The sequence below is a fragment of the Cyrtonyx montezumae genome, unplaced genomic scaffold, assembly GCF_038088225.1.
Source record: "Cyrtonyx montezumae isolate F1298 unplaced genomic scaffold, pur_monq_1.0 scaffold_32, whole genome shotgun sequence".
Lineage (NCBI taxonomy): Eukaryota > Metazoa > Chordata > Aves > Galliformes > Odontophoridae > Cyrtonyx > Cyrtonyx montezumae.
In genome coordinates, this window is record NW_027072037.1 from 5926693 (window position 1) to 5954228 (window position 27536).

The 27536-nt window shown below is 45.1% G+C and overlaps 1 protein-coding gene across 1 annotated transcript in view; it reads right to left on the minus strand.

The window, feature by feature from the left end:
• Positions 1–27536, minus strand: part of PRKAG2 (protein kinase AMP-activated non-catalytic subunit gamma 2) — a 188857-nt gene that overhangs the window by 96855 nt on the left and 64466 nt on the right. The window contains exon 3 of the mRNA XM_065744936.1: positions 19757–20036. Within this exon, the coding sequence (XP_065601008.1) occupies positions 19757–20036 (280 nt within the window). The remainder of the gene's footprint in view (positions 1–19756; positions 20037–27536) is intronic.

Below are 27536 nucleotides of genomic sequence, written 5' to 3' on the forward strand. Positions count from 1 at the left end.
CTTTGTGCAAGATGTGCATGTGCTCTGTGTTGCCGAGCCTCACATCTGTTGGATGGATGAGAAATTAATTTCTAAGAATTTCAGTGATGTCAGGCATTTTCTTTTTTAGTATGACCATAAAGTGGCAAAAGCTGTCAGCAGGAGTTTAGCAAAAAAAAAAAATGTTGACGTTGCCTGGATACTGAGCTCCGCTCCGCTCTAGGATTTGTTTGCATGTCTGATTTGACAGCAATAACTCCTCAGGATTTTGGATTTTCTTTAATATTCTGATAGCCGTGCAAATATCTGCCCTTATTCAGAGCTCTCCTCCTCTCTCCTCCCCCACTTTCTGGCTTTGTAAAATGCAAACTAATTCCTTGACCGTAGGAAAGCCATAAATAAGAAATCAAAAAATATTTTTCTATCCTTCCTTCTCCAAGGTCATTTTTTTCAGTTATACAAGCACTTTATAAAGTAGTATGGGGACAGTATATGAGGATCTGTTTATGCAATTAAGACTTGGCTCCTTCTTTAGTGTGTCCCAATGACAGCATTTGATGCTTTTCAGTTGCCAACGCCATTTCTCTGTGACCTCCAGAGCAGCAAGATTTATCATCACTTTTCACAGAGTGCTTGCACTACATCGTTATGTTGGGCACACATGGAACACTGGGAGAAAGAGCACTACCAAGAACCTGCTAATTTTTTGTTACAGTGGGTGGATTCCAGGTTTTGTTGATGGCACAACTCCAGCTACCCCAAGGGGAAGAAAATTCTTCTCACTTTTTTCTGCCGTCTTGCTCCAAATGTACAGTGTGCAGAAACAGTTCTGGATGCCATTTAGTGGAGTGCTGTAGTGTTTTATAATCTTTTATGGTAAAGAATTTGGAAGGACTTGAGAGAGGCCTTTGGGCAGAACAGAAACAGAACCAAAGCTCACATACAAAATCATGAAGCTGCCCGTCCTGGCAGCTAGATGGCAGAGAACCAAAAAATCCACTGCAGATCATTTTCCAGTCTGGTCCCTGACATTTCCTAAGTGAGGAATGATGGAGTTATCCTCATGATCTGCTGCTGCAGGTCTCAGCACCCTGTGGGGTTATTTTCCAAAGGAAATGGCATGCTCTTTGGGCACTTCCATAGTGTGACTTGTTTTATTTACTGAATAACTCCTCTGGATTCAAATATGCAAGCAGCTGGCAGCACCCATGCTACAAGAGCATGCTTTCTGAGCCTAGACATGCAGCCTCAATAGTTTAACTCCTTCTGAGTGATGCCCACAAGTCCCTATAAATATCGCCTAGCTTATTTTCCAACTTTGACATTGGAAAGGACAAAGTCACAGCAAAACACAGTGGTAATAATGATCGCTGCCGCAGCAGACTCACTTGGTGCCTCTGCCTCTTGTGTTGCCTTCACAAGCATTTTCAAGTTTGCCTTTAAAGCAATCTAATTGCAGTAACTTGCCTTAATAATAAATCCCAGTAATAAATCCCATGCCAAGAAACTGCAGATGAAGCAAGAGCTGACCCAGAGCCAGTTTCCCAAGGATTTACACAACTCCATGCTCTAACGTTTTGCCCCTGGTGCCACAGAATCTTTTCAGGATCTCCCAGATGCCCTCAGCCTCTCTGACAGCCTGCAGCTCCTGCTACAGCTACAACAAGCTGCCTGACCTCAAACTGTGTGCCTGTAACAGCCACATGTTCCTCTGCCACCATCCTCTGAGGCTGGGACAACCCCAAATCAGCTACCATCCTTGAGAACCCAACCAACATTTAGTCCCTTAAGTAACACCTGAGATTCCCTTTCCTCACTCCTAAACTCAATAGGTAAATAGCAAAACACCTCTATGGGGCAGGGGACAGAAACCTCTGTAACAAAATCCCCCTGCACAGCAGCTCCACTCCATCCCCAAAAGCCCAGGGAACTCCACTCCAGCTTAGCTTTAAGCACTTTTCTTTCAGGATTAATCCAACTGCATGCATATCATGGAATCATTAAGATTGGAAAATATCTCTAAGGTGATCTAGTTCAGTCCCAAGCCATCCCACTGTGCCCACTGACCGTGCCCCTCAGTGCCACATCTCCATGGTTCTGGGACACGTCCAGGGACGGTGACTCCACCAGCAGCTCATGCCAGTGCATCACCACTCTTTCTGGGAAGAAACCAACTTGGTGTTGTCTACAAAATCACTGAGAGTGTACTCAGTCCTTCCTCCAGATGACCAATAAAGACTTACTAGTTACTAGTTTACAAATTACTATGTAAACTAAAAGTTTACGAGTTACTATGGCACATAGAGATGCTCTACATATCTTGCACCTGACTTTTTTTTTTTTTTTTTTTGCATTTTCATACTTTTATGATTTTTACACATTCTTCATCCTTAAGGTCTGGATAATAATAAGGGTGAATAAATAACTTTGGTTAAACAAACAAGAAGAAATTATGGCCCATCACTAAGGAAAAGCAATAGGATGACTGTTAATTACATACACTGATGAAATTAAGAATGCTAAAACTCAGTTTCTTTCTCAGTCTTTGTTTCCACAATAATGGAAACCAAGGGAAAGAAAAATGTTCCTAACCACAGCAACAGAGCCCTGAGCTGTAACCCAGTAGCCCTGGCTTTGATCACATCTCTGAGCTCAGAACACTGATCCCTGAGCCTGTCATTGCTCACGATTAGCAAGAGCCTGCTGATAATTCACATATTTTTCTGCAGTCTGAGCTCCTGACTGAACACACTCTGGACAGCTGTACAAACTGGTGTGCACTAATCGCTGCCGTTTGCTTGAAAGCTTTCTGCCCATGAACACACAAGATGCCAGGCAGGTGCTAAGCCTCGATATTACCATTTATGTTTTCAAGGTAGGGAGGGTGGTTAAAGAGGCTTTTGTCAAAGAGAGTGCCTTTGACTGTAGAGGAAGTAGGGCTTTCCTCTGGCTCTGATGGTTTAAACCAATGTTTAAGTGCTTGCACAGGAAACTGTTCCTCACTGCTTACCACCTTCATGCATGTTTTGAGCAAATAACACAGAAATTATAAAAAGTATTTCCATTTTCCTCTCTTTTTTTTTTCGCACAAGGGTAGAAACCACATTTTATATAGCTTCAAGAAAGGAGAAATGCTTTCTTCTGAAAGATGAAAAAAATCAGCTAAGTGCTCATCTAAATGCTCATGTTGATTTCTTTTTGAAGTTTGTTTTCCCAAACAAGTTTAGGCCAGAGCTGCATTGGTACCACGCGCAGCTGAATGAAGGCCCAATCCACTCCTGAGCCAAAACACCCCTGTTATTACCTTGCTGTGCATTTCACTTCCACTTTGTGCCTAATGCAGCCCAGTGCACCCCTTCTGCAGCAAACACAAGGCAGCAGGTGCTTTACACAGGTGATAAACATGTTGTAAAAAACACGGGCATTATTTGCCACGTGTCTGCTCTCATTTCTTTATTATATATTCATGTACAATTCTTTCTGAATCATCCATCATTCAAGCTCACGGAGGGAAGATTTAGGTTAGATATAAGGAAAAAATCTTTCACAGTGAGGGTGGTGAGGCACTGGAACAGGTTGCCAAGTGCTGTGGTTGATGCCCTGGAGACTTTCCATTTGAGGCTGGATAAGGTCCTGGGCAACATGATCTAGTTGTGCTGTCCCTGTTTGTTGCAGGGGAGTTGTCCAGATGACCTCAGAGGTGCCTTCCAGCTCTAAGGATTCTGATCCTATGATCCCAAAGTCCTGCCCTTGCAGCATTTAGACACGGATTTTGAGCATGGATTAAACATAGATTTGACCTCTGGTATGGAGGAAGCTGGGTGGGACTGGAGGCAGAAGAAATCTCCACGGGTCAGAGGCAGGCTTTGCAAGCAAGGGCAAATAGCTGCAACCAGCATTGTCCTGCTGGAGTCCTGGGTCAGGTTGCTACGCGCAATCCATTCCTCATTAAGCTGATCCGCGGCAAGACCGCGAACATTACGAGCTATGGAAACCTTATACCGAGGTTAAGCAAACAAATCTGACACCAAACCTCCTGTCCAGCACACGCAGGTGGTTAAGCAGAAATATTCACAGTCACCCTGAAATGAGATGCTCGGGATTCCCAAATAATGGTGTTCGTTAAAGAACATGCGATGAATGAATGGCTCACCTTCATGTGGCTTCCCCAGCAGGAAGGAATTGTGCCACAATATTTGTCAGCACCATGAAATACCCTTAAATTCTGAGGGCCACACTGTGACCCCACTGCTGGCAAAGACAAACCCTCTTGAGACTATGAGAGGAGAATCTGGTTCCATGAACGGCTCCAGAAATTACTACTGCTGCACATCTTGGATGGAGAGCTGCTTTTATCCCTCACTCTTTGAATGGGTTTAGAAGCAAAGCAAAAGAAAGCATTAAAAAGGGCCCTTAGCATCCTGCTCAAAATCTAAAGCAAAGCACCCGCAGGTATGCAAAGCAATCCCAGCTCTCCATATGGCAGAGGAGCAGCAGGATGCCCACAGGAGGGCACCTATGTTTCATGGTTGGGTATGAGCTCCACGGAGATGCAGATTATGCTGTCACAACTCATGCACTTGTCACCACGGTTCCGCACCACACGCCTACGTGGGGCTCACAGAGCTGCACTCACATTCAATCTCAGAAAGATACTATTTAGATTTCAGCAAACTCTCTGCGCTCTGGTGGGAGGGAAGGGCCGCCAGCCTGCTGACCCATCCCTGAGCTCCCTGCTGGCTCCGTGTTTCTATGATTGCCATAAAACAGTTAGTTGTTGACACTTGGACCTTTCCAGCAATGCTCTGTAGAAATACTGGTTTGGCTGGATACTCTTGCATACTGAAAGTGGACCAAATCAAAAGCAGCCAGCAGAGAATATGAATTACAGATTATTGTTCATGGTATGCAGGTAAATACAGACTGGAATCTTCCCTTCAGAAAGGTCACTCTTCAGGACATTACTCTCCAAATTACAGTAACTTACAGTTTTTTGCTTATCACAGTTTTACAGTAAGGCTATCATTAATTCTCATCTTGTCCCATCCTGTGAACTTCGTAGAGTACCCACACGCACTCACTTTGCATATGTGGGCTGGAAATCCTCTGATAGAGCTTCTGAGTGTTTTACAAACCCCATCCTTACAACCCTCACATGGTGCATGGAGCTCCAACTACTGTGCACATGCAGCCCCATGAGCCCAATCTGGACCTGAATTGGGTCCTCTGCACAGTGTCATCCTTAATTCACTATGTCTGCCCTACACTGTGCCAGAGAAAACTCTCAGAAGTTTTACTGGATTGTCAGAGCACCCACAGCAGTGGTACTGACTCCCAGTACAGACATTACCCTGCTTAGAGGATACATGATTCAAACAAACTTCTTTAACGTTCCTGACAGTTGGGAGCCAGGTGCAATAAAAAGACCCAAACTCGTTTTCTGACATGACTGGATGACCTTGCCTGTCCTCTATTTATTTTAAACTAAGAACAAGCCTTCAAGCCTCCTCCAGCTGATGTGGTGATTGTTTTAAGAATAATGAAATCCAAATTGATTAGATCAATTTAGGCTAGAAAGCCAATTAATTTTTATAAGTGGCATTACTGCCCTCTGCTTTGACAAAAGCAAATATGTAAGCTTACTTTAGTCAAATAACAAGCAGCATGGGAGGACTTACCTCCATCACACAGACTCACAAGTAAACCAATTAGATCAGTTACTTTGGTATTATACAATTTCTGTGTCATTTTTACCTCTGTAAAGTTGCAAGTACAAAAAGACTTCAGACTCCTAATCCATTCTGATATTTGACTTAGTAAGGTGATAGGGAAAAAAAATTCCAAAGCCTGGCACTACGCAGAGCTCTATACTAGAAGAAAACTTCTGTGCTTATCCACATCCCCTCATCTCAGCGACAACTAACCTGCATTTAATTTTTCTATTTGCATGAAATGGGCCAACAACAATGTTGTGGTTTTGTGGTTTTGATGCCGGTATTCCACATCAGAGCATCATGCAGCAGTGAAGGAGTTAATGCTGGGGGAGCAGCAGAGGGGAGGGGCGGAGCTCCGCACCGGATGCAGGCGGCGCTCGGTCTGGGCGCGTTGCTCTGGGCTGCCGTGGAGGTTCAGCACGTGTGCTTCCCCTGCGGGTCCTCCTTAGCGTAAGCTCATAGCTTTTGGTTTGGAAATTGTTATCTCTCTTTCAATTGTTCAATTTTATTAGATTTAGTAAAGTTACCGCTCCTTCTCAGATCGTGCCGTTGTTTTCTTGTAGACCCATCTCTTCCCGCCGTTTCCCCCTCCCCCTCCCGGAGCGCGGCTCTGCTCGGGCGGCCGCGCGGCCACTGACGCAGTTTCTTTTTCTCTCCCCTCTCCCTTCTCGGTTTTCCCTTGGGTCACTGTCACGGACAACACCGTGACAATTATTGGTGGAGAATGCGGGCAGTGCAGTATTGGCACTCCATTGTAAATCTGGTGCAGAGTGGACTACGGTTTTTCATGTACCTCATAGCATGCTGGCGTCTTTTTAAGCTCCTCGCGTTCAGCACCGGAGTAGTGTGGATATACAGCTACTTTAGTGCGCTGAGGGGGTTACATGCCTCCTACCTAAACACCCTGGCTAACGTGACAGATTATGCGGCATTTGGAACGGTTTCCAATTACTCTTTTCAGGTCTTTACCTATATTCAGGATGTCAGCCCGGCAGTTGTGGCAGCTGTGTTATCTGTTTTTCTGAATGCACTCTTGGCAATAGTAATTTACATCATGTGGAGGGAGCGTTCCTCAAAACCAGAGAGTGTTGAATGGCAGGGAAGGTGGAAAAAATTAGGAAAGAAATTAGAAGCGTGGGGACCCCCGGTGTTATGCAATTTTGATCTTGAGCACCTGTGGGACCCTGAGAAATTCAGTGACTGTTTAGGTAAGGAGTCATGTGACTCAGGACGAACTGAGAAGGAATGTATTGTTTGGGGTCTGGCTTGTGCTTATCGAGCCATAATTGATGTTCTTGAGAGAAATGGTTTCCAAACCAAGGTCCAAAGCAAAAATGAAAACCTCGAAGTAAGACCTGACCAATCACAGGAAGCACCGGTATCAGTGTCGGTTGCCCCTGTGGAAGGCCAGAAATGGACACGGCCATCTTCGCGCCTAGAACGGAAAGAAGAAGAAGCAGAGAAAAAAAAGGAAGATCCAGGCGAGGGGCCCTCCTCAGCACCACCACCACCACCACCACCTAAAAAGGCCACTAAGAAAAGTGAGAGACATGGAGAAGACAGCGATGATGATGGAGTCACTGTTACCACTACTCGTCGGCCCCTAAAGATGACTGAAATACAAGGTTCAAGAAAGGAGTTTGTACGGCGCTCGGGTGAATCTATTGTCACCTGGTTGCTGCGGTGTTGGGACAGCGGTGCCAGCAGCGTGTCCCTAGATGGCAGCGAAGCCCGCCAACTGGCAAGCATTGCCCGAGACCCAGCTATCGACAGAGGAATTGGCAGATGTCTGAATGGAGTCGCTACCCTCTGGGAACGAGTACTAGTGGCTGTAAAGGATAGATACCCTTACAAAGATGATCTGGAGCCTAAAGTGGAAAGATGGAACACCGTGGAGAAAGGCATCCAGTTTTTGAGAGAAACAGCCGTAGTAGAGATGCTGTATGATCCCAATTTCGTCCCTAACAATCCACACCAGGACCGTGATCCTGATAGAGTAAGGTGCACACCTGATGTATATCGCAAGCTCTCAAAAACAGCACCAGAGAGGTACGCAAGTACACTGGTAGCAATGTTCCATAGATTCGAGGGTCAAGACAGGAGACTCCCAGTTTATGAATTGACTATTACTCTCCAAAACTTTGAACAACAGTTTCCACCATCACGTGCTTCCATTGCAGCTATAGTAGCAGAAGAAGTAGGTGAGATAAAGAAAACTATACTGGACGAACTGTCATTACTGATGAATAGGGATGAACCTGTGTCAGTATTGGAAACACCTGATGAAGATGAGCATGACCCAAAGGATCTGATGAAGCAATTGATCAAACTGTTGAAAGTCTCGGCCACCAAAGGCAACCGCCTCTCTGCACGAGCAAATGACAGCAGTAACATCATGTCACGTGTGGCCATGTGGAGCTTCTTACGAGAAAACGGAGAGGACATGAGGAAGTGGCATAAAAAACCCACTCCTGCACTGCGAGCACGGGTGAGAGAACTACAGCAGAGATCAGCCACCAATGAAATTGCTCCCGTCACTGCAGGTAACCAATAGAGGGGCCCTGCCCTCAGCCAGGGGAGGGAAAGGGATAACAGAGTGTATTGGACTGTGTGGATTAGATGGCCTGGCACATTAGAGCCACAAAGATATAAGGCACTGGTGGACACTGGTGCACAGTGCACTCTGATGCCCTCGAGTTATAAAGGGACAGAATTGATTCATATTTCTGGAGTGACTGGGGGTTCTCAGGAACTGTCTGTGTTGGAGGCAGAAATAAGCCTCACCGGTAAAACCTGGCAGAAGCATCCCATAGTGACTGGACAGGGGGCTCCATGCATACTCGGTATTGACTATCTCAGAAGGGGACATTTCAAGGATCCCAAGGGGTACCGATGGGCTTTTGGAATAGCTGCTGTAGATGCAGACAACATTCAGCAGCTGTCTGTTTTACCTGGCCTGTCAGAAGATCCGTCTGTTGTGGGGGTACTGAAAGTGAAAGAGCAGCAGGTACCTATCGCTACAAAAACAGTGCACAGACGGCAGTACCGCACCAACAGGGATTCCTTGCTCCCCATTCATAACTTGATCCGTCAGCTAGAGAGCCAGGGAGTGATCAGCAAGACTCACTCACCTTTTAACAGCCCCATATGGCCGGTGCGTAAAGCCAGTGGAGAATGGAGGCTGACGGTAGATTACCGTGGCCTGAATGAAGTCACACCCCCACTGAGTGCTGCTGTGCCAGATATGTTGGAGCTGCAGTATGAACTGGAGTCAAAAGCAGCCAAGTGGTATGCCACTATAGACATTGCCAATGCATTCTTTTCTATTCCTTTGGCCACAGAGTGCAGACCACAGTTTGCTTTCACCTGGAGGGGCGTTCAGTACACCTGGAACCGTTTGCCCCAGGGGTGGAAACACAGCCCAACCATCTGCCATGGGCTGATTCAAACCACACTGGAACAGGGTGGGGCACCTGAGCACCTCCAGTATATTGATGACATTGTTGTGTGGGGTGATACAGCAGAGGAAGTTTTTAAAAAAGGAGAGCAAATAATCCAAATTCTTCTGGGTGCTGGTTTTGCTATTAAACGGAACAAAGTGAAGGGACCTGCCCAAGAAATTCAATTCCTAGGAGTAAAATGGCAAGATGGACGTCGTCACATTCCAGGAGATGTGATTGACAAAATCACCAGTATGTCACCACCCACTAGCAAGAAAGAGACACAGTCTTTTCTGGGTGTAGTAGGTTTTTGGAGGATGCACATCCCAAACTACAGCCTCATAGTAAGCCCCCTCTATCAAGTGACTCGGAAAAAGAATAATTTTGCATGGGGTCCTGAACAGCAGCAGGCCTTTGAGCAAATCAAGCAGGAGATAGCCCGTGCTGTGGCCCTGGGGCCAGTTCGGTTGGGACAGGATGTGAAAAACATCCTCTACACTGCTGCTGGAGAGAAAGGTCCCACTTGGAGTCTGTGGCAAAGAGCCTCTGGGGAGACCCGAGGCCGACCCCTTGGATTTTGGAGCAGAGCGTACAGGGGTTCAGAGGAGTGCTACACTCCAACTGAGAAGGAGATTTTGGCCGCATACGAGGGGGTTCGGGCTGCCTCTGAAGTAATTGGTACTGAGACACAGCTCCTCCTGGCACCTCGACTGCCAGTGCTGAATTGGATGTTCAAAGGAAAGGTTCCCCCCACCCATCATGCTACCGATGCCACCTGGAGTAAGTGGATTGCACTGATTACGCAGCGAGCTCGGATGGGGAACCTCAACCGTCCAGGAATCCTGGAGGTGATCATGGACTGGCCTGAAGGCAAGAAATTTGGAACATCCCCATCAGAGGAGATACCACGTGCTAAAGAGGCCCCACCATATAACGAACTACTAGAGAATGAAAAGACGTATGCCCTCTTCACTGATGGATCATGTCGTATTGTTGGGAAGCATCGCAGATGGAAGGCTGCTGTGTGGAGCCCCACACGACGAGTTGCAGAGGCCACCGAAGGAGAAGGAGAATCAAGTCAATTTGCGGAGGTAAAGGCTGTCCAGCTGGCCTTAGATGTGGCTGAACGGGAGAGGTGGCCCATGCTATATCTTTATACTGACTCTTGGATGGTGGCAAATGCTTTATGGGGGTGGTTGCAGCAGTGGGAACAGGACAACTGGCAACGGAAGGGTAAACCTATTTGGGCTGCTGAACTGTGGAAAGACATTGCTGCCCGAACAAAAAGGTTGGGTGTAAAGGTGCGCCATGTAGATGCTCATGTGCCCAAGAATCGAGCTACTGAAGAGCAGAGAAATAACCATCAGGTAGATCGAGCTGCCAGAATTGAGGTGTCTCAGATCGATTTGGACTGGCAGAACAAAGGAGAGCTATTTTTAGCTCGGTGGGCCCATGAGACCTCAGGCCATCAAGGAAGGGATGCGACCTATAAGTGGGCTAGAGACCGAGGGGTGGACTTAACTATGGATGCCGTTGCACAGGTTATCCATGACTGTGACACATGTGCCATAATTAAACAGGCCAAGAGGATGAAACCCCTCTGGCAGGAAGGGCGATGGGAAAAGTATAAATATGGGGAGGCGTGGCAGGTTGATTATATCACCTTGCCACGAACTCGCGATGGTAAGCGTTACGTGCTCACCATGGTGGAGGCGACCACTGGGTGGCTTGAGACATACGCAGTACCCCATGCTACCGCCCGAAACACCATCTTAGGGCTCGAGAGACAAGTCCTATGGAGACATGGCACTCCAGAGAGAATTGAGTCCGATAATGGGACTCATTTCAAAAATTCTCTTGTGGATATCTGGGCCAAAGAACACGGCATTGAATGGATCTACCATATCCCCTACCATGCACCAGCTGCTGGTAAGATCGAGCGCTACAACGGGTTGTTAAAAACCACGTTGAGAGCAATGGGTGGTGGGACATTCAAGCACTGGGAGAAGCATCTGGCAGAAGCCACCTGGCTGGTCAACACTAGGGGATCAGTCAACCGAGAGGGTCCTACACAGTCCAGCTCCCTACAGACCATAGAGGGAGATAAGGTCCCTGTGGTACATGTGAGGAGCATGTTGGGAAAAGCGGTGTGGGTCCTTCCAGCCTCTGGGAAAGGCAAACCCCTCCGTGGAACCGTTTTTGCGCAGGGACCTGGGTGCACCTGGTGGGTAATGGATAAAAATGGGGACGTCCAGTGTGTCCCACAAGGGAATTTGATGCTGGGGGAATGCAGTCTGTAATTACATGTGTATGTATGTATATATATATATATATATGTTTCTATGTAACTCATGTTATTACTGTTTGGTTATGTATAGATGTGTGTTAAGCATGATGTGATGATGTGGAATAAGGGGTGGAATGTTGTGGTTTTGTGGTTTTGATGCCGGTATTCCACATCAGAGCATCATGCAGCAGTGAAGGAGTTAATGCTGGGGGAGCAGCAGAGGGGAGGGGCGGAGCTCCGCACCGGATGCAGGCGGCGCTCGGTCTGGGCGCGTTGCTCTGGGCTGCCGTGGAGGTTCAGCACGTGTGCTTCCCCTGCGGGTCCTCCTTAGCGTAAGCTCATAGCTTTTGGTTTGGAAATTGTTATCTCTCTTTCAATTGTTCAATTTTATTAGATTTAGTAAAGTTACCGCTCCTTCTCAGATCGTGCCGTTGTTTTCTTGTAGACCCATCTCTTCCCGCCGTTTCCCCCTCCCCCTCCCGGAGCGCGGCTCTGCTCGGGCGGCCGCGCGGCCACTGACGCAGTTTCTTTTTCTCTCCCCTCTCCCTTCTCGGTTTTCCCTTGGGTCACTGTCACGGACAACACCGTGACAAACAACTATCTAGCTGCAGACAACTGCACAAGTTGCTCTAATGCACTCCAACTCCTGACCGAGTTACAATGGGTGCTACAGCATCGCCTTGCCCAATTCACCTGTGCTGAAGTAAGTGCTGGGAGATTGTATGATGGTTTGCACCAGCTCAGTTTCCAGTCTGTAGTGTCTGCCCATGCCTATTTGCCACGCAAGCAGCAGCTAGGAACAGGAGAAACATCTCTGGAAGCCCATGGAAAACGAATACCTGATGTTCAGTGTACCAGCATTCAAACTGGAAGTCCACAGCTCTCTGTCTGAGAAGTCGTGCATCTTGATGTATGAAAGTCTCCTCCACCACCTTCATGAAGGGTGTATTGGAAAATGCTGGTGGTTCCCAGCCAGCACCAAATGTCAGAGGTCATTCTCATGCCACTGGATTAATCTGCAAGATTACGAAGGTCTAACGAAAGGCACTGCAAAATCAAAAGTCCTACCTCGTCTTCCCAGGTTATTCACCCAGAACCAGATGTGGTGATAAACTGCAGGCTGCTGGACTGAGCCCAGGGTTTCACTATACTTCCTATACCACACACACTATATTCCCCAAACCATGTATTTTTCTGCCCTGTGGTAGGGTTCTTTCATTCCATATTTTTCTAGATCAGAAAACTGACTGATTCAACATTTGCCATGTTTATTCATCATTTTTGAGGCATTTCCCATGGTCTTTATCTAACAAGAAAGAACTCTGTGAACTTATGATACATATCAAGTTTGGTTCTACTACTGTAAGAGACTGATAACACTCAGACTCCAACCACATTTCAAAAGGGGTTGAACACACAATGCAGTTTCAGTGGGACCATGACTAGCATTCACTAAGCTTCACATGAAGCAGTGTCCTTAATACTAAGGATGTGAACAAAGCTACTAAAATAAACAGTGCTTCTTTGTTACTTAAAACTGAGTATTTGCCTAGGGATCAAATTCTGAAATGATAGATCTCAATACAAATTAAACTCCTAAATATGTTTAAAACGCTGCCCCTACTTGTTTTCCTCAATTTTTTAAACTGCAAATAGTTAAAAAGAAAAAAATCTAAATCAAAACAGAACAACTCATGTTTTCTTTCCAAACACTTTGCTGTGATTAGACACTTTGAAACTCTCTTGTTAGCTTTGCTGCCTATGGGGAAACAAAGCCTTCTGCATGTAAGCACTGCCCTGCAGACCTCACTTCCACGAGGACTTGAAGGAGTCTGGCAGGGAAAGAACACCAGGGTTAATCAACTTTTGGAGTATACATTTTCTATTTGTACATTTTGCATACAAATAAATGTGGAGAACATTATTTTACTGTGTGAGAATTTCCCTTTCCCTCATGCCCATAAAAGTCCCTAAAAGAGTCAGTATAAAAATATGGTCACTGTCTTCTCATCTCTACATCACAAGAAATAACAGCTTGGTTAGTTACCAGAAGCAATCATCTATAGCATGTTCCATAGTTCAAATCCTAGGAAAGACAGAAGATGAGAATGACTCTGATCCCACGCCCATCCCATACCCTACTGATGAAAGTCAGAGACTGAAAACTTTCCCTTTTTTTGCATCACTGCATCTAAATCCCTCTCAGTTTGAAGATGGAGAACCCTCATTTCCTAGAAACACTGATGAAGTGCAAAAAATTATGCTGGGTGTACTCCACACATGCAAACTACAAATAACACTGACCATGGGAAACTAAGGTGAAACAGGAAACGCCTTGAAAGATCCCTCCAAATTAAGTAAAACCCGTCACCATGGGCACATTCTAACCAGAAAAAATCATCTGCTGCTGACAGCAGATGTCAGCAACTGGCAGAAGAACCAGGGCTGAGCGTGGCTGATCTGTGGCCATGCAAAGCTCCATGTGGCACCAGTTCAAATGCAGCCGTGCTGCTGACACATGTTGTCTGCAGAAAGTCATTTTCCTAGTGTAGATAAGATTGAAATGAATGGTGTTAAGCCCTCTGACTCGATGGGCAAAATAAGCTGGAACAATCACGATTAGATGTACTTGTGCAGCCGTACAGTGGAGGACGACAGAAATGGCTCTGTACCTTTCCTAGGTTTTATGGGATGAAGTTGGGAAAGCCTATGCCAGCCTCACAAGTTGAACTGCAGCTGAGCAGCCCTGTCCTTCCACACCCCATCCCTTGCTCCTGTGCAGTCAGATGCGAGTGCAGCCACAGCCAGAAATCAAAGCTCCAGCTGACAGCAGTTGGATCTGAACCAGCAGCGTGCCCCGGCTGCCAGAAGGGCCAACCATACCCTGGGTACATCAGCTCAGTGCTGCCACCAGGAGAGGGGAGGGGTTGTCCCGCCCTGCTCTTGCTGTTCGAAGAGTGGGAGCGATGGAGACTATTACCTAAACATCAGGAGTATGGAGTACGATTGGCAGACGTGGGTTGCAATCTAGAGTTTGAAGGAAAGCTTCAGTACGGATCTGCTGCAGTGAGAGAGCCTTCAAGGATGCCCAGCTGGATGTGGCAACACAAAACCCTGGAATTTTTTCCCCACTTACTTCCCGTGCTATGGGAAGTGAAAGCTGCTGGCTCCATCTATGGGTTAAAACCAGTATAGTTACAACCTTTCCTTACCGAGGGCATATTCTTACCACAAAATGTTCTCAAAAATATAAATGAATGGCATAAATACAATATCTGACCACGTTTCCTTTTTGCTTCTCACATCCTTCTGAAGAAAAAAAAAATCACCACCACCACGTATCTGGTCCTCTATTACTGGAGCTGCACAGTCCTCATGGATTTTGTTGGGCACCACAGTTATCTGCACTGAACTTCAGAAGCAGAAAAATTATTTACTGAGAAAAAGCAGAAAATGTACATTTTATGTTGAAAAACACTTCCATCCTCAAATATACAAAGTTCACCTTTACTCAAAGCTGACCACCAGCTTCAAAAGGTGTTGGAAAGCTGTGTAATTTTAGATACAACATTCATGAAACAGCCTTTAATCCTGAGCTAATTTATGTTTCGATCCCATCCACCACGGCCCAAAGCTTTAGGTCAATGGAAACCTTTTAATTGATTTCCTTTGCTGGTAAAATTGGCAGCACCATTGATGTGCTGCAATTACTGCTGTCACTGTGATATTTTTAGAAGGGGAAGCAGGGCTGGAAAATGCCCTGCTGCCATTCAGAGAGAGCATACAGCCCTTGGTAGAAAGTTCAGTTTTTAACTTAAATTTCCCACAACCATGTACTTTTAATAAAATATTCATAGTACTTGGTGTTAACATATCTGCAGGGATAGCCCCCTAATTTGCACTCAGTGAAAGAGCGCTTATTTGTGCATGTATTGTTTCTGAAGTGAATGTCTATTGCTTCTTAAGCAAAATCTCACACAAAGCCATGGAAAAATGTAATTGAATTGTGATTTCTTGCAGTGCAGGTCATCCTCCTACGTTTACTTCAGATCACCATAGTTTGCAGTACTGAGAGTAAGTTTGTTCAACTTCTCGTTTCCTTGAGCTTTATACCTGCTCATGCAAACTTGCTCAGATGTGCTCTCAGAGCTAGCAGAGCTTAAGCAGTCACAACTCAGTAATGCTTCAGAGCACTGGGCACTGTTTGTCATAGAATCACAGAGCTGCTCGGGCTGGAAGGGACCCCAAGGATCATGAACTTCCAACCCTCTGCCACAGGCAGAGCCACCAACCTCCAGATCTGGCACTAGACCAGGCTGCCCAGGGGCCCATCCAACCCGCTCTTGAACCAGTGAGCATCCACAGCCTCTCTGGGCAGCCTGTACAGGTACCTCACCTTTCTTTCTGTAAAGAACATCCCCCTGCACTGCCCAGCAGAGCTTCCAAGTGAGCCACCTCCACAGCATCAAAGCCCAGCTTATGTCACTGCACTTCCCAACACATAAGGTGCTGTCTTGAATTTTCTGCTGCAGAATTCCTGATCTAAAAGAGCTGCAGCAGTGGCCAAGCACTCACCCCCCAGAAAGGACCACGCTGAGCCCCTGCCAGGAGGGGACACAGTGGATGCAGCATCTGCTGCTTCTCCAGGTGGGATGTTGGGCACTGATGCCCCCCCAGGCAGTTTGCTCTTTCAGAGCTTTACCTGCAATCAGCTAGCAGCTCAGTACGTATTGCAGGAAGGCTTCTTTCTTTTCAAGGCAAATAAATTTTGAGGTCAGAGTCATGGGGTTATGGCCGGATGCTGAACTGGGGTAAATCAGAAGGGAAACACACAAAGATGAGCTTTTGGCCATCACCAAAAGATAAAAGAAAATACAAAGAATAAACAAATGCTTTAAAATTTTTACCTCAAACTGGAAATCGTTTTAACTCTTGTGTCTACAGATCACTTTCTGTTTTATTTCCATCTTACACAAACAATTAGTATCCTTGCTAAACTGCATCTATTTGAATGGCAAAATACCTTCGCTGAGAAAAGAACAACTGCATGGGAAAGAAAACACTGCAAATGCTACACGCAGTCTTTGAAATGAAAACAAGCCAGGAAGAAGCTTCCAAGAAAAACAAGGAATGCACAGAGTAACAGGTTAGTCTGTGCTTTGAGCAACGTGTGGGAGGAGGAAGCAGCGGAAAGATGGGGGATGTTATTTGCAGCAGAGGTGGCATACACTTCCCTCACATACTGCTCCAAGATGATAAGCAAAAGGAGTGTAGGATGGATTAATTCCAGGTAAAGTTGGGGAAAAAAATCCTTACTGTGGACTCCTACCTAGTGCTTTTTTCAATTGTAGGTTGCCGGGATAAAGTGCAGATTCAATATAAAGCAGGAGGAAAGGCTCCAGTGCAGAATTTCACATAAAAGACGAGGCTGGAAAGGATGTCTGGTCCAACCTCTGTCCAAAGCAGGGCTGTAGTTTCTGTTGGGGTGCTCAGAGCCCTGTCTCTGTTGAGTTATTAAAACCTGCAGGGAAGCAATTTCACATCTCTATGGTCTCCTGCTCCAATGCTATGTCATCCCCACCAAGGACATTTCTCTTAATGTCTGCTTGCATCTTGCTGCATCCTGCCCCTTCATTTTATGCTCCTGAGATGCCCAGCTCTGTCTTCTCCATAGCCCTTCATTAGTTAACCTAAGACAGCAAAATGTCTTCTTTTCTCCTGGGCCCTGCACTACAGCCCCTGGCCAACCCAGTGTCCTTCACTGGGCTCACACCAGTACGTCCCTGTCTCTCATACTGTGGAGCCAAGCACTGGAGCCAGCATTGCAGCACTGAGCAAAGGGGAATCACCTCCCTCAGCCAGCTGACAATGCTCCTGCTAATGCGTCTCAGCATGCAAGTGATTTTCATTTTAATAATGCAAACACAGAGCCAAGAGCTGATCAGCTGCAAGGGCAGGCAAGAACAGCAAGCCCATGTGATTTCAGCACGCTGTCATTTTCAGCAGAAATAAAGCAGCCTAAGCCCCATTCACTTTTAACACAGCTATCCCAAGCTGCTTGAGAAAATGGGATTTTAATCACAAAGGATGTGACAATTTTGATCAGCCAAGCATTCAAATACCTTGGGAAATGTGTAGCCATGTGTTGCTTCAGCTCTTCTCAGAGCTCTGCAGCACAGCATCTGCACAGATCTGAGATTTCTGGGCTGGGGAGTCTCTGAGAACTCTTGTGGCTCAGAAAATGCTGTTTAGGATACAGAGACTTTGTTCTGAGTGGGACTTAACTAAGTTCATGCTTCATAATACATAGTGTTACTCTCTCTTGGCAAAGTAGCAGGATGTAAAAGTTTGGTCTGTGAAAAACTAAATAATGCAATAGAAATGTTAACTTTCCTAGGTTTCCTGTAGTCCTGAAAAGGTTTCTGGAAAAGGTTAAAGACAAATCAATTAAACACAGTAAATCCTAGGAGTGTAATTCATTACCAACCCATGTTAAGCGCAGCGTGAATAAAACCTGCTTTAATGTGACAGTGAGGTACATCTGTCTGCATGAGTCTCCACCAGGGAGCTGAATGATGTGAAAGCACCTGGTGTGAATTGCTATTCTGCGAAAAGCTGCAGAACGGGACAAGTTATCGATTTCAATACAAATTCTAACCATCAGACACTTACAAGTCTAACAAGGCCCCTAACACCCAAACCCAGCACAGCTCTGGAGCAGCAGAGTCATGGGGATCTTCTGTTAGCTCAAAAATAGCATGGCCCCAATCCAAGCCTGTTCCTGTGGTTTGACCTTATCAAAAGGATTTTGCTGACTACTGGAAGATTCCCTTATTTAATATTCTGATGTACCTAGCTAGGATAAAATTTAAACGGTGCTATTTGCTGGGATTACTTTGTTAAAATGTCACAAGATGGCTTTGCTGTGCAGTGCGTCTCACCGTCATTCATGCAGCAGCGAGCTCCTCTTGGTGCACTGAATCAGCAGCTTATTGCCTGTGCAACATTTAAGCCTATCTGGACTAGCAAAAAGAGCTCAAATGGACTTTAATTACTATGAGGCTTGAAACAGAGGGGAGCATAAAAAGCAGGTTTGAACTGTAAGTAGAGGAGAAAAAATGTCCTTGAATAGAAATGATGCCTGCAGTCCAACTGGAGTCCTCTGGAAACATTGGCTCTTTCAATCTGCTAATGGTGCTTCAGTGAGAGGCAAAGAACAGAAGAGATGCAATCTCAACTAAGCTGCAGCAGAACTCCTGGTCAACTGAAAGAAAAATCCACTACGGGTTCGAGTGCACAAAACTAACAAAAATTGTTTGTTCTGATTAAAACCTACATTTTAAAGAGAAATTTTGCTGAAGAAAAAGAAGGCGGTTCTTTGCAATTTACAAGTCACAGAAAGCTACCAGTGCACTGCAGTAAACACTTGGTCAAACTTGGGTATGTGTACCATTAATTCTGTTAATTCTGTACCTACATTGTCCCAGAAGAATTGCCATAGAATTATGTTTAAGCTATTTCTTCTGCTCACAGAAAGGAAAACACGGTGTTCCAAGAAACCAGCAACCTCAGTGGCACAAAGTCATTCCTCTCTTTCCCCTATAACCAAATCTTCCTCCTACAGCTACTGTCCCCAAGGCAGAGCAGCCACAACCCTATGGAGATTGGCACAGGGTATCTTCATTCAACAAGAAAGTTTGGAAATCAAAGCCTTTTCCCAACCCTCCTTGTTTCTGAGTTGTAGAAATGTTGTACTAGCACATGGGCTGCTGAAGAAGCAAAAAGTGTTTCTAAAACAAAGCAGAGAACCGCTCTGAACCACAGAGGTCAATGATATCAAATTGTAGCAGTGAAGCCCAAACACTCCCTTAGTGGACATGTGACTGGAAATGTAGTTTATTGACATTTAGTCAAGGCTGCTTTTTCACCTAAAAATGGGACAATTCTCTATGGATTCTACCAAAGCAAGCCTCCTCAAGCTCCCAAGGCAACATCCTTTCTGTGCCCATCTCCACCCCAAGCCCCATGACCACTCCCACTCCTCCTGAGCCTGGAAGCTCATGTCCAACCAGCCTTGGTGAAACTGCCTGTGCCACAGAAGCAGGATTTCTAAGCAAAGCTTTGAAGCGTGACTTCCCTCCTCAGCACTGTGTAGGTGTCCTGGAGAAGACATTCCCTACTTGCCATCCAAAACCCCAAAACACACAGTCAGTGAAAGAGATAACAAAACAATTAGCACATGCCTCATCTGCACTTACTTCACTACCGCAGGTAAAGAATGGGCCAAGCCCAGAGGTACTGTGTATCTTCCTGAAATAACATGAGCAATTTCTTACTTTTTCTTGATCTGGAGAAAAACTTGATGCCCCCAGGAGAGGTAGACGGGTTAGAACTGGGGGAGGACTCTTTGGAAGAGGACCTGAAGATCCCACTGAAGCTCATTCGGCGTGGGGAGCGTGGGGGAGACTCCTGGTAGGGGAAGGGGAAGACAGTTTTGGGTGAGCCAGGGCTATGCTTGGATCTCACAGGGGCGGAAACGGGGCTGGAAGGTCGGTTCTGGAGCCCTTTTGAGAAAATGCCTTTTGAAGGACTGCCTGCAGAGTAGCTTTCTTCCACCTAAGGAGGAGAGAAAAAGGAAGAAAAAGAAAAATCACCATTAATTCAATTCAGTTTGTGCCACTGAGACCTCAGAGCTTGTCTCAACACAGTCACTCCTGATTATTCGAGGTGTGGGTTAACCAGACCTTCCCCCAGCATCAGCCTGCACTACCACATCAGTGTGTGCCACCTCATTGGGCTCACTGCTGCTAAAGATATCTTGAATTTCACAAAAATGTAAAACAATGTGCATGAGCTTTCTTATCACACATACACTTCAGGATATTTTTTTAGCAGGTTTATTTGCCACACATTCCCATTCCTTCCCCAGAAAACCGAAAGGTGGATGGCAATAAATTTATTAAGGGCAGTGAATGACCTCCTTTAAACTAACACAGCACCCTGAAGCCTCCCTTCTGCATTTAGGCACCCATTTGTAGTACTGAAATCTCCACTGCACAGTATAGCACAGCAGAGAGTACATGAGAAGACCAGAAAAACAAACCAAAAATAAGAAGCAAAGATGAAGTTCTCCCCACGTACAATTAACAGCAGCCTACGCAAACCGCTGTGGGATTGGCCCAGGCCTGAGCTATATGCAGAGTTTATTTCCTCCTGGATACACAAAATACTTCTGTGAGCACCAGACGTTTTTAGTTGGAGTCATTTCTTATGAATGAAGGGTCCTGTTCCTGGAGATCAGTGGTGGTGAGTTTCAGGTCTTCAGTGAAGGTGGAAGCAAAGGCCATGGCTCACATGGCACACTGCCTTCAGCATGAGCTGCCGTTTGAGACCTTTGCATCCTTGATTTTCGCTCTCATTATGCAGAACAAAAGTGATGTATATGTGTAGGGAGCATAAACTGCTAGGTGCACCTGGTATGTGTCGGTATAGCTGAGCGTGTTGCTGCCATGGGTGGAATTGTAGGGAAAAGAATACATTGGAATTGCAGAATCATAGAATGTCTTAGGTTGGAAGAGACCTTACAGATCATCCTGTTCCAACCTCCATGCCAGGGGCTGGCTGCCCCTACTGGATCAGGCTGCCTAGGGCCCCATAAAACATGGCCTTTAGCAGCTCCAGGGATGGGGCATCCACAGCTTCTCCGAGCAGCAGTGCCACTGCCTCATCAACCTCTGAGTAAAGAATGGGATGGGTCTTGCTGGGTGGGAACTGCAAGAGGGGCTGCAGCAGTTCCTCATTTGGGAAAGATTCTGACCTGAAAGGCTGGTGATACTTGGTCTGAGAGATGGACACCAGCAGCCTGGGTCAGCAGCTGGAGCAAGGAGATGTCTGGCAAGATGCTCAACTGCTTTTCATCCCTGCACATTTATTTTGATGACATGGAAAATATGTCTCAGATTACCTGTCCATTTGCAGAAGGACTGGAGGAGTAGTTGCCATCAAGGGGAAATTTTTGGAAAGGATAAATCAATCCTAACAAAAGTAACAACAGACTCTTGACAGTATACATCAGAGAAGAAAATGCAGTGTCTCCTTTTCTTCCTTTTTCTTTTTCCACTCTCCCCCTCCCATCCTTTAACAAATAAAGGCACAATCTTGATCAGTTAACACCTTGACTCCATTCTGAGTCTTAATTCAGAGGGACTGGGATCAATATAATGAAACATAAACCACTTTGGCTTGCATCACCCCACATCCTCTGGCACAAACAACATCCATGGTGTATCAAGAAGAATCAAGCACAGTCCCTCAACTGAGACCTGGAATAATTAACACACTATAAATAAATTAATAAACTCTACTTTTATTATGAGTAAATAGCCCCTAAGCAATGTTTTCATGAAAGCTCATTAACTTTACTAAACCAGCATCTGTAAATCACTTGAGATTACCTACACAGTGTTCTCAGTCCAGCTATGCAGCCCAGGAAACAACCGTGCAGTACAGCAGCACCTCTGCTCACTGCAACGCAACCACGTCTACTGCCAAATCTACTGCCTGAAAGTTGGGAGCAAGAAGTACGTTTCCAAGTTCATTTTAATCACAATATAAATCTGCTGCTACCTGTGTGGTTTCAGACTGTTTCCAGGAATGTAATTTCATTATAATTTTTCCAAAACTGACAAGCCCTGGGAGTTGTAAAGCTAAGAGAAGGACGTCCATTTGGTGCCACCCGTAATATTTCATGCATCTTTTTTCACATGTTTACTTGGTAATAACAAAACACAGGAGACCCTTCAAAAGACTATGCTATCCTCACATGGCATTTCTAGAAATATGAAATAGCAAGAAACGATTTGCCAAACAACATCAGGATTCTCCTGCACACACAAGCCAGACATGGAGCAAATTGTTCTCAAATTCTGAGCAGAAGCAGCAGGATGTTTTCATTTACTGCAATCACAACCCACTACTTTCTCTCCATTGTGCCAGGCAGATGAATTAGTTAATTGCTAGAGCACCAGGGGCACGCTGCTATATACACACATGCATGCTACTAAATTAAAGGAAATTACTACAACAAATTCTTCTCCAGCTGTTCCACATATTAATTACACACAGATTACACCCACCGTTAAAGAGGATAAACACCTATGATTTTGCTTTGGGAATTATGTCAGTATTTCTTGCTTAGAATACTATTTGACATCAATGGTTGTGAGTTTTAAAAGATGACTGATGTCCACGCATCAGCTGGGAATGCAGAAGAATCTCTGCCTGGAATAAACTGCAGCAAGCTATGCAGCATCTGCACGATGACTCCAGCAGTAGGGCTGGAGGAAGGCTGCACAGCTGGATCAGCCTGTTCTTCATGTGTTTTGGGTTCATTCCCTGAAACTGTGACAGACAGGTGGGCACAAAACTCCCACATGTGCTTCTGAAATATAACTATTCCCCCACCTAAGCTGTAGCAGCAGAAGGAAAAAAGAATTGCATTCTGGTTTCTGACATTAATAAGCTTTTTACACAGACTTGTAATGGTCCAGGAAAACTGTAGTGCTAGTGCAGCCCTACCTACGTCGATGCATTCCCCTGGGAGGCTGCACAGCCAAGCAGACACCCGTGGCACATTATATGAGCTGCTCTAGTTGTTCAAGGTTAACCCAGTTACTTTATGTAGTGCTGAGTAAATACAGCCAAAAATGTTCTAAGACTGACAGTTTGCATGCTTTGGAGCACATAAGAATCCTCAGCTGGGGACCAGGGAGAAACTGCTCAGTTTTACACACAGCAGGCTCCTAAAATATATGTAGAACCGGCTGCTGTTGAAAATAAAGCAATAAAATGAGAGGTGCCTTTGACTCCTTTATATCTAAGAAACCTGCTTTCAATTTCTTGAATGGAATGTAAAGTGATAGCTTGGCACCTGCCTGAGCTGGACAGCTCTGGAAGATTCCATCTCAGAAAACAGCATCCTCACAGCTCCTTGGTCACCTCGTCTGGGTGCACGGCTCTCCCCTTAATCTCTTCCTTTCTCACAGCAATGCACATTAGTGGCTCAGAGCCATCCTGTGATGGACCAACAGATCTGCATCTTCATTTCTCATTGTCATTTTCAATGTACTCCTCAATAACAAAATCCCAGCATAAACCAGACTGCACGTTGCCACTCTGCTTCAATGGGTATGAGAGTCTGGCTCTACAGCAGGACTGTGCCCAAGCCCATTCTGGACCATGACCCTTAACCTCTCTTATGTACTCCTGACATAATCCATCAGAACAACCATGTATCATGTGCTGTTAGGAACTACCCATCCTGAAGATCATCCAGACATCTCTGGATATGTCTTCCTTTTGATACCAGCTCGACATCTTTCCCTTCAACTGTTTTCTCACCTAACCTGCAATTCTTCATCTTATTTTACAAGGTAGATTTAAGGACTCCACAATTAATCACTACCATCTGGTAATCCCCAGTGCAGTGCTCTGAGACCAAACTATTTACACTTCACCACAAACCATTCTCCCGTCACCCACACAACCCATCTCAGTACTGCTTCTTCTCACTCACAGACACAAATTTTCCCATATCTGCCCTCTTCTTCCCCATGCTTCATATTGAAAATCCAATCTTCTCTCTCTTTTGCAAAGTAAGGTCCTCTATAAGAAGGCATTGTGCTGACAACTTAAAGTGTAAGGCCTTCTTAACTGCAAGGAAGAGAAGTGTCCTGACAAAGAGATGTGGCCAGAAAAAAACTGTGCTGAGAAGGCTGACCACAAACAGGCAGACTGTGCCAGAGCCAGGGAACCCTGCTTCTGTCCTCGTCCCTTGCAGCACCTCAGTGCAGCCATCTCCCCAGGCTCTCCCATAGGCACACAGCCTTCCTCAGAGATTGCTCTCATTACACACTTCAGGAAGTATGAAGATAAGGCACTTCCTTGGATTTCCACTTTTTCTTCCAAATTTGGACAAATTCTTCTCTCCTTGGATGTGCCATCTTTTCCTTTCAGGCTGACCATCTCCTGCCATGATCCCTCCCTGTCTGCCACAAGACTTACACAGCTCAGTATCCCTGAAAAATCTCCATCTCTGATTCAGTTGCTGGGGAATTCAGATTCATTTTCAGAACAGACCAAGTTTAAACCTGTCTGGAATATGAATGGGCTCAAGCTGAACTGTCTGAAAGCTTCAAAATGTTTCTGAATTTACGTGAAAGTTATTAAATGCAACTGAGCTATTCTCCTTTTTCTCCAGCTCTAAGTAGATAAAACACTTATGAAGCATTTGAATTTTGTATGCTTTTGCAACAGTGATTTATTTCATCTTAATTTTGCCTCTTCTCTTACAAAAAACCGGAAGGCAAACGACAGAAAGAAATCGCCCCCCACCACCCCTGTCAGGGACAGTAAGCACAATTAAGGGATGAGATAGATGTCTGCACTCATTTCTTACCCTTCTGTTGAATCTCAGCAAAGAAGCCCTTTAATAAACTTAATTGGATGATTCCATTATTATGGTGGAATAAAAGAGCTCACAGAATCACAAGAGCTGACTTTGTTAGACCGAGAGGTAATGAAGGACTTACTCTCCTGGGCACCATGTGGTTACATTCACCCCCATTAGTTCCCTTGGTTCTGCATGAGCAAGAACAATTGAGATGACAACGTGTTTTACAGGATCAGAGATGTCACTTCCCAAAATTAAAGCCCAATGACATTTCCCAAATTAAAATACAATGGGATGCGGCTGGCTGATCTGGCAGGATCAGAGAGCCTGGCATGGCTGTAGGGTTGGGACTAGGTTTCCCACAGCAAGCAGGTCTGCTTGAAGGCAGGAGCAGGGCAGGAAAGAGAAGAGAAGAGCAGGGCTGGCTCCAGGTGAGAGCAGGATGGCTCCAGGCTCCGCTTCCTAACCCAAAGCATTTCTGGCAAAGCAGTGTAGGGCCGAGCAGCAGTTGTCACCCATGTCCTCATTCTGAGCCTCACTGAATCTACTGCCCATGCCCCGTGTCTGCTTGGGACACACTCCCTGTCCTTCCTGCTGAGGCCAGATCACTGATCACAAAGAAATGGATAATTAAAGGCTGAGAAAAAAAAAAAAAAAAGAGATCAAAAGGAGATTTGTTATCCAGTGAAGGAGAAAAGGGGTAAAAATTGGGTATTTTTTGCTTCTCCTCCCTGTTCAACCATTTATGAGTCACTGCACAAAACAAAAACAATGCTGGGAGCAGAACCAGGAGAGAGTGCTCATCTGAACCCATCAGCATCTTCCTGCATTACTGGCAGCAGAAATGTGAGACAATGACAAATGTAGTCATAACAAAGCCTACATTTTGCCCTATTCCTTTGTATATCCTAAACCCAAAGTAATCCTTCAGCCACAGTGTCACATCCAGAATCCACATACAGCTGATTATCAACAGCTATTCTCAAAATCTAATCTAAGCTCTGTGGCAGACTTTCCAAAAATCAGGTCTGCTCCCAGGTGTAACAGCTCCATTTGGCCAACCTGAATGGGGCTTGCAAAATGTGTTTTAGTGACTCAGGTCATTTTGCGCTTATGAGTTTCCTGCTCAGAATTTACTGCTTTCTTCCCCCCCCCCCCCTTTGTTCTTGTATGAACTGAAAACTATAAGTAATGAGCCTGTATTTCTTTCAAGACACTGATAGAGTATTATATAGTATAACAACAATATGTTTTGTCTGCCTAGAAACAAAATTTTCCACTGAAGAGTCCCACCTCATTTAATCATCCAGGCTTTATTCACTTAATAAGCTCCCATGTCTGTTCAGCATCATTCCACTTTCTTAAATCCACATGTCCTGTGCTTCTTTTTTATATACATGGCATCGACGCCACTACATCTTCCAACCAAATTTATAATCTCATTGAAAGCCCAAATTTGCTCACTAAGAACTGTTTGCCATTAATTCCAATCAAAAAGAGTCTATTATAATAGCATCATTAACTACCCAACATTAGATATTTCATTGCTCTACCCAGGAGTAATGTCACGCTGGCAAATCTGCAAATTATCCTAATTGCAGATATTGTAAATATTAACAAAATAATTGCTTTTTTTCCAGTCTTTTGCAGCCTCATCTCTCCTCCAAGATCTATTCAAAATTAGCACTAGTTGGTCACAGAAAGCTCTGCCAATCCATTCAGAGCTGTTTTATCAGAGTTGTTTGGGTTTAGCTGTAGCATCTTCCATCTTCCATACACTTAAGCCATTAATGAGATAGAGTCACCATTATCACATAAGATAAACATCTCACCCACTTCACCACTCAGAGAACAGTCAATGCACACTTCTTTTTCAAACTTCCTTCTATAGTTTATAAAAAACATCTTATTCTTGTAAAGTCATGGAATAGTGTTATTTTTCACACTTCTGATCCTTCCTTCCCTCTTCCATATATCATTTGCTAGCTGCCTCCACATGGGCAGTTTTCTCCTGTCACTTTTTTCTCTCAGCCTTTCACAATTCTGGACTTTTAGGTCTCCTGTAATTTCCGCATCTTTTCCTGTAACATACACTTCAGATGAAAGGTATCTAAGTAGTGCAGGCATTAACATCTCTAAAATTGTTAGCGCAATTTTGGTGCAGTGAGGCACTCATCCCTGAGTGCCACCCTGCCACATCATACCAGAATTGTCCTCTGTTCTCCTGCTCCACATCACTCATGATTCTCCAGTCCTCTAAACTCTCTTCTTCTGCTGTTTCCAGACTGAGGAAATCTAGTATATGTAATTGTGCCTTAGCTCCTGGTAACCCTCATTTGTACTAATGTATTTAATGATCCTGTGAGGTCATTCTTTCTTCAATGACACAAGCCATTTCTGGAGAGTCTTAGTTAGAGTATGGGGCAATCAGCTACCAATAACAGCTACTCTAGACAAAGCCACCAGCACAGGTATTAAAGCACTCTGTGAGGCAACGAGAAGTGTCAGAATATCTGCAGCAGACACAAGAGCTACTGTGCTGTATCACATCGTGCCAAAGATTCTGTGCAAGAGTCCGAAGAATACTGCACTTTGCCTTCAACAGAGGAAGGTCAAAACCACCTCCAGCCACCAGGTCATAAAGGAAAGAAAAATACATCAGTTAT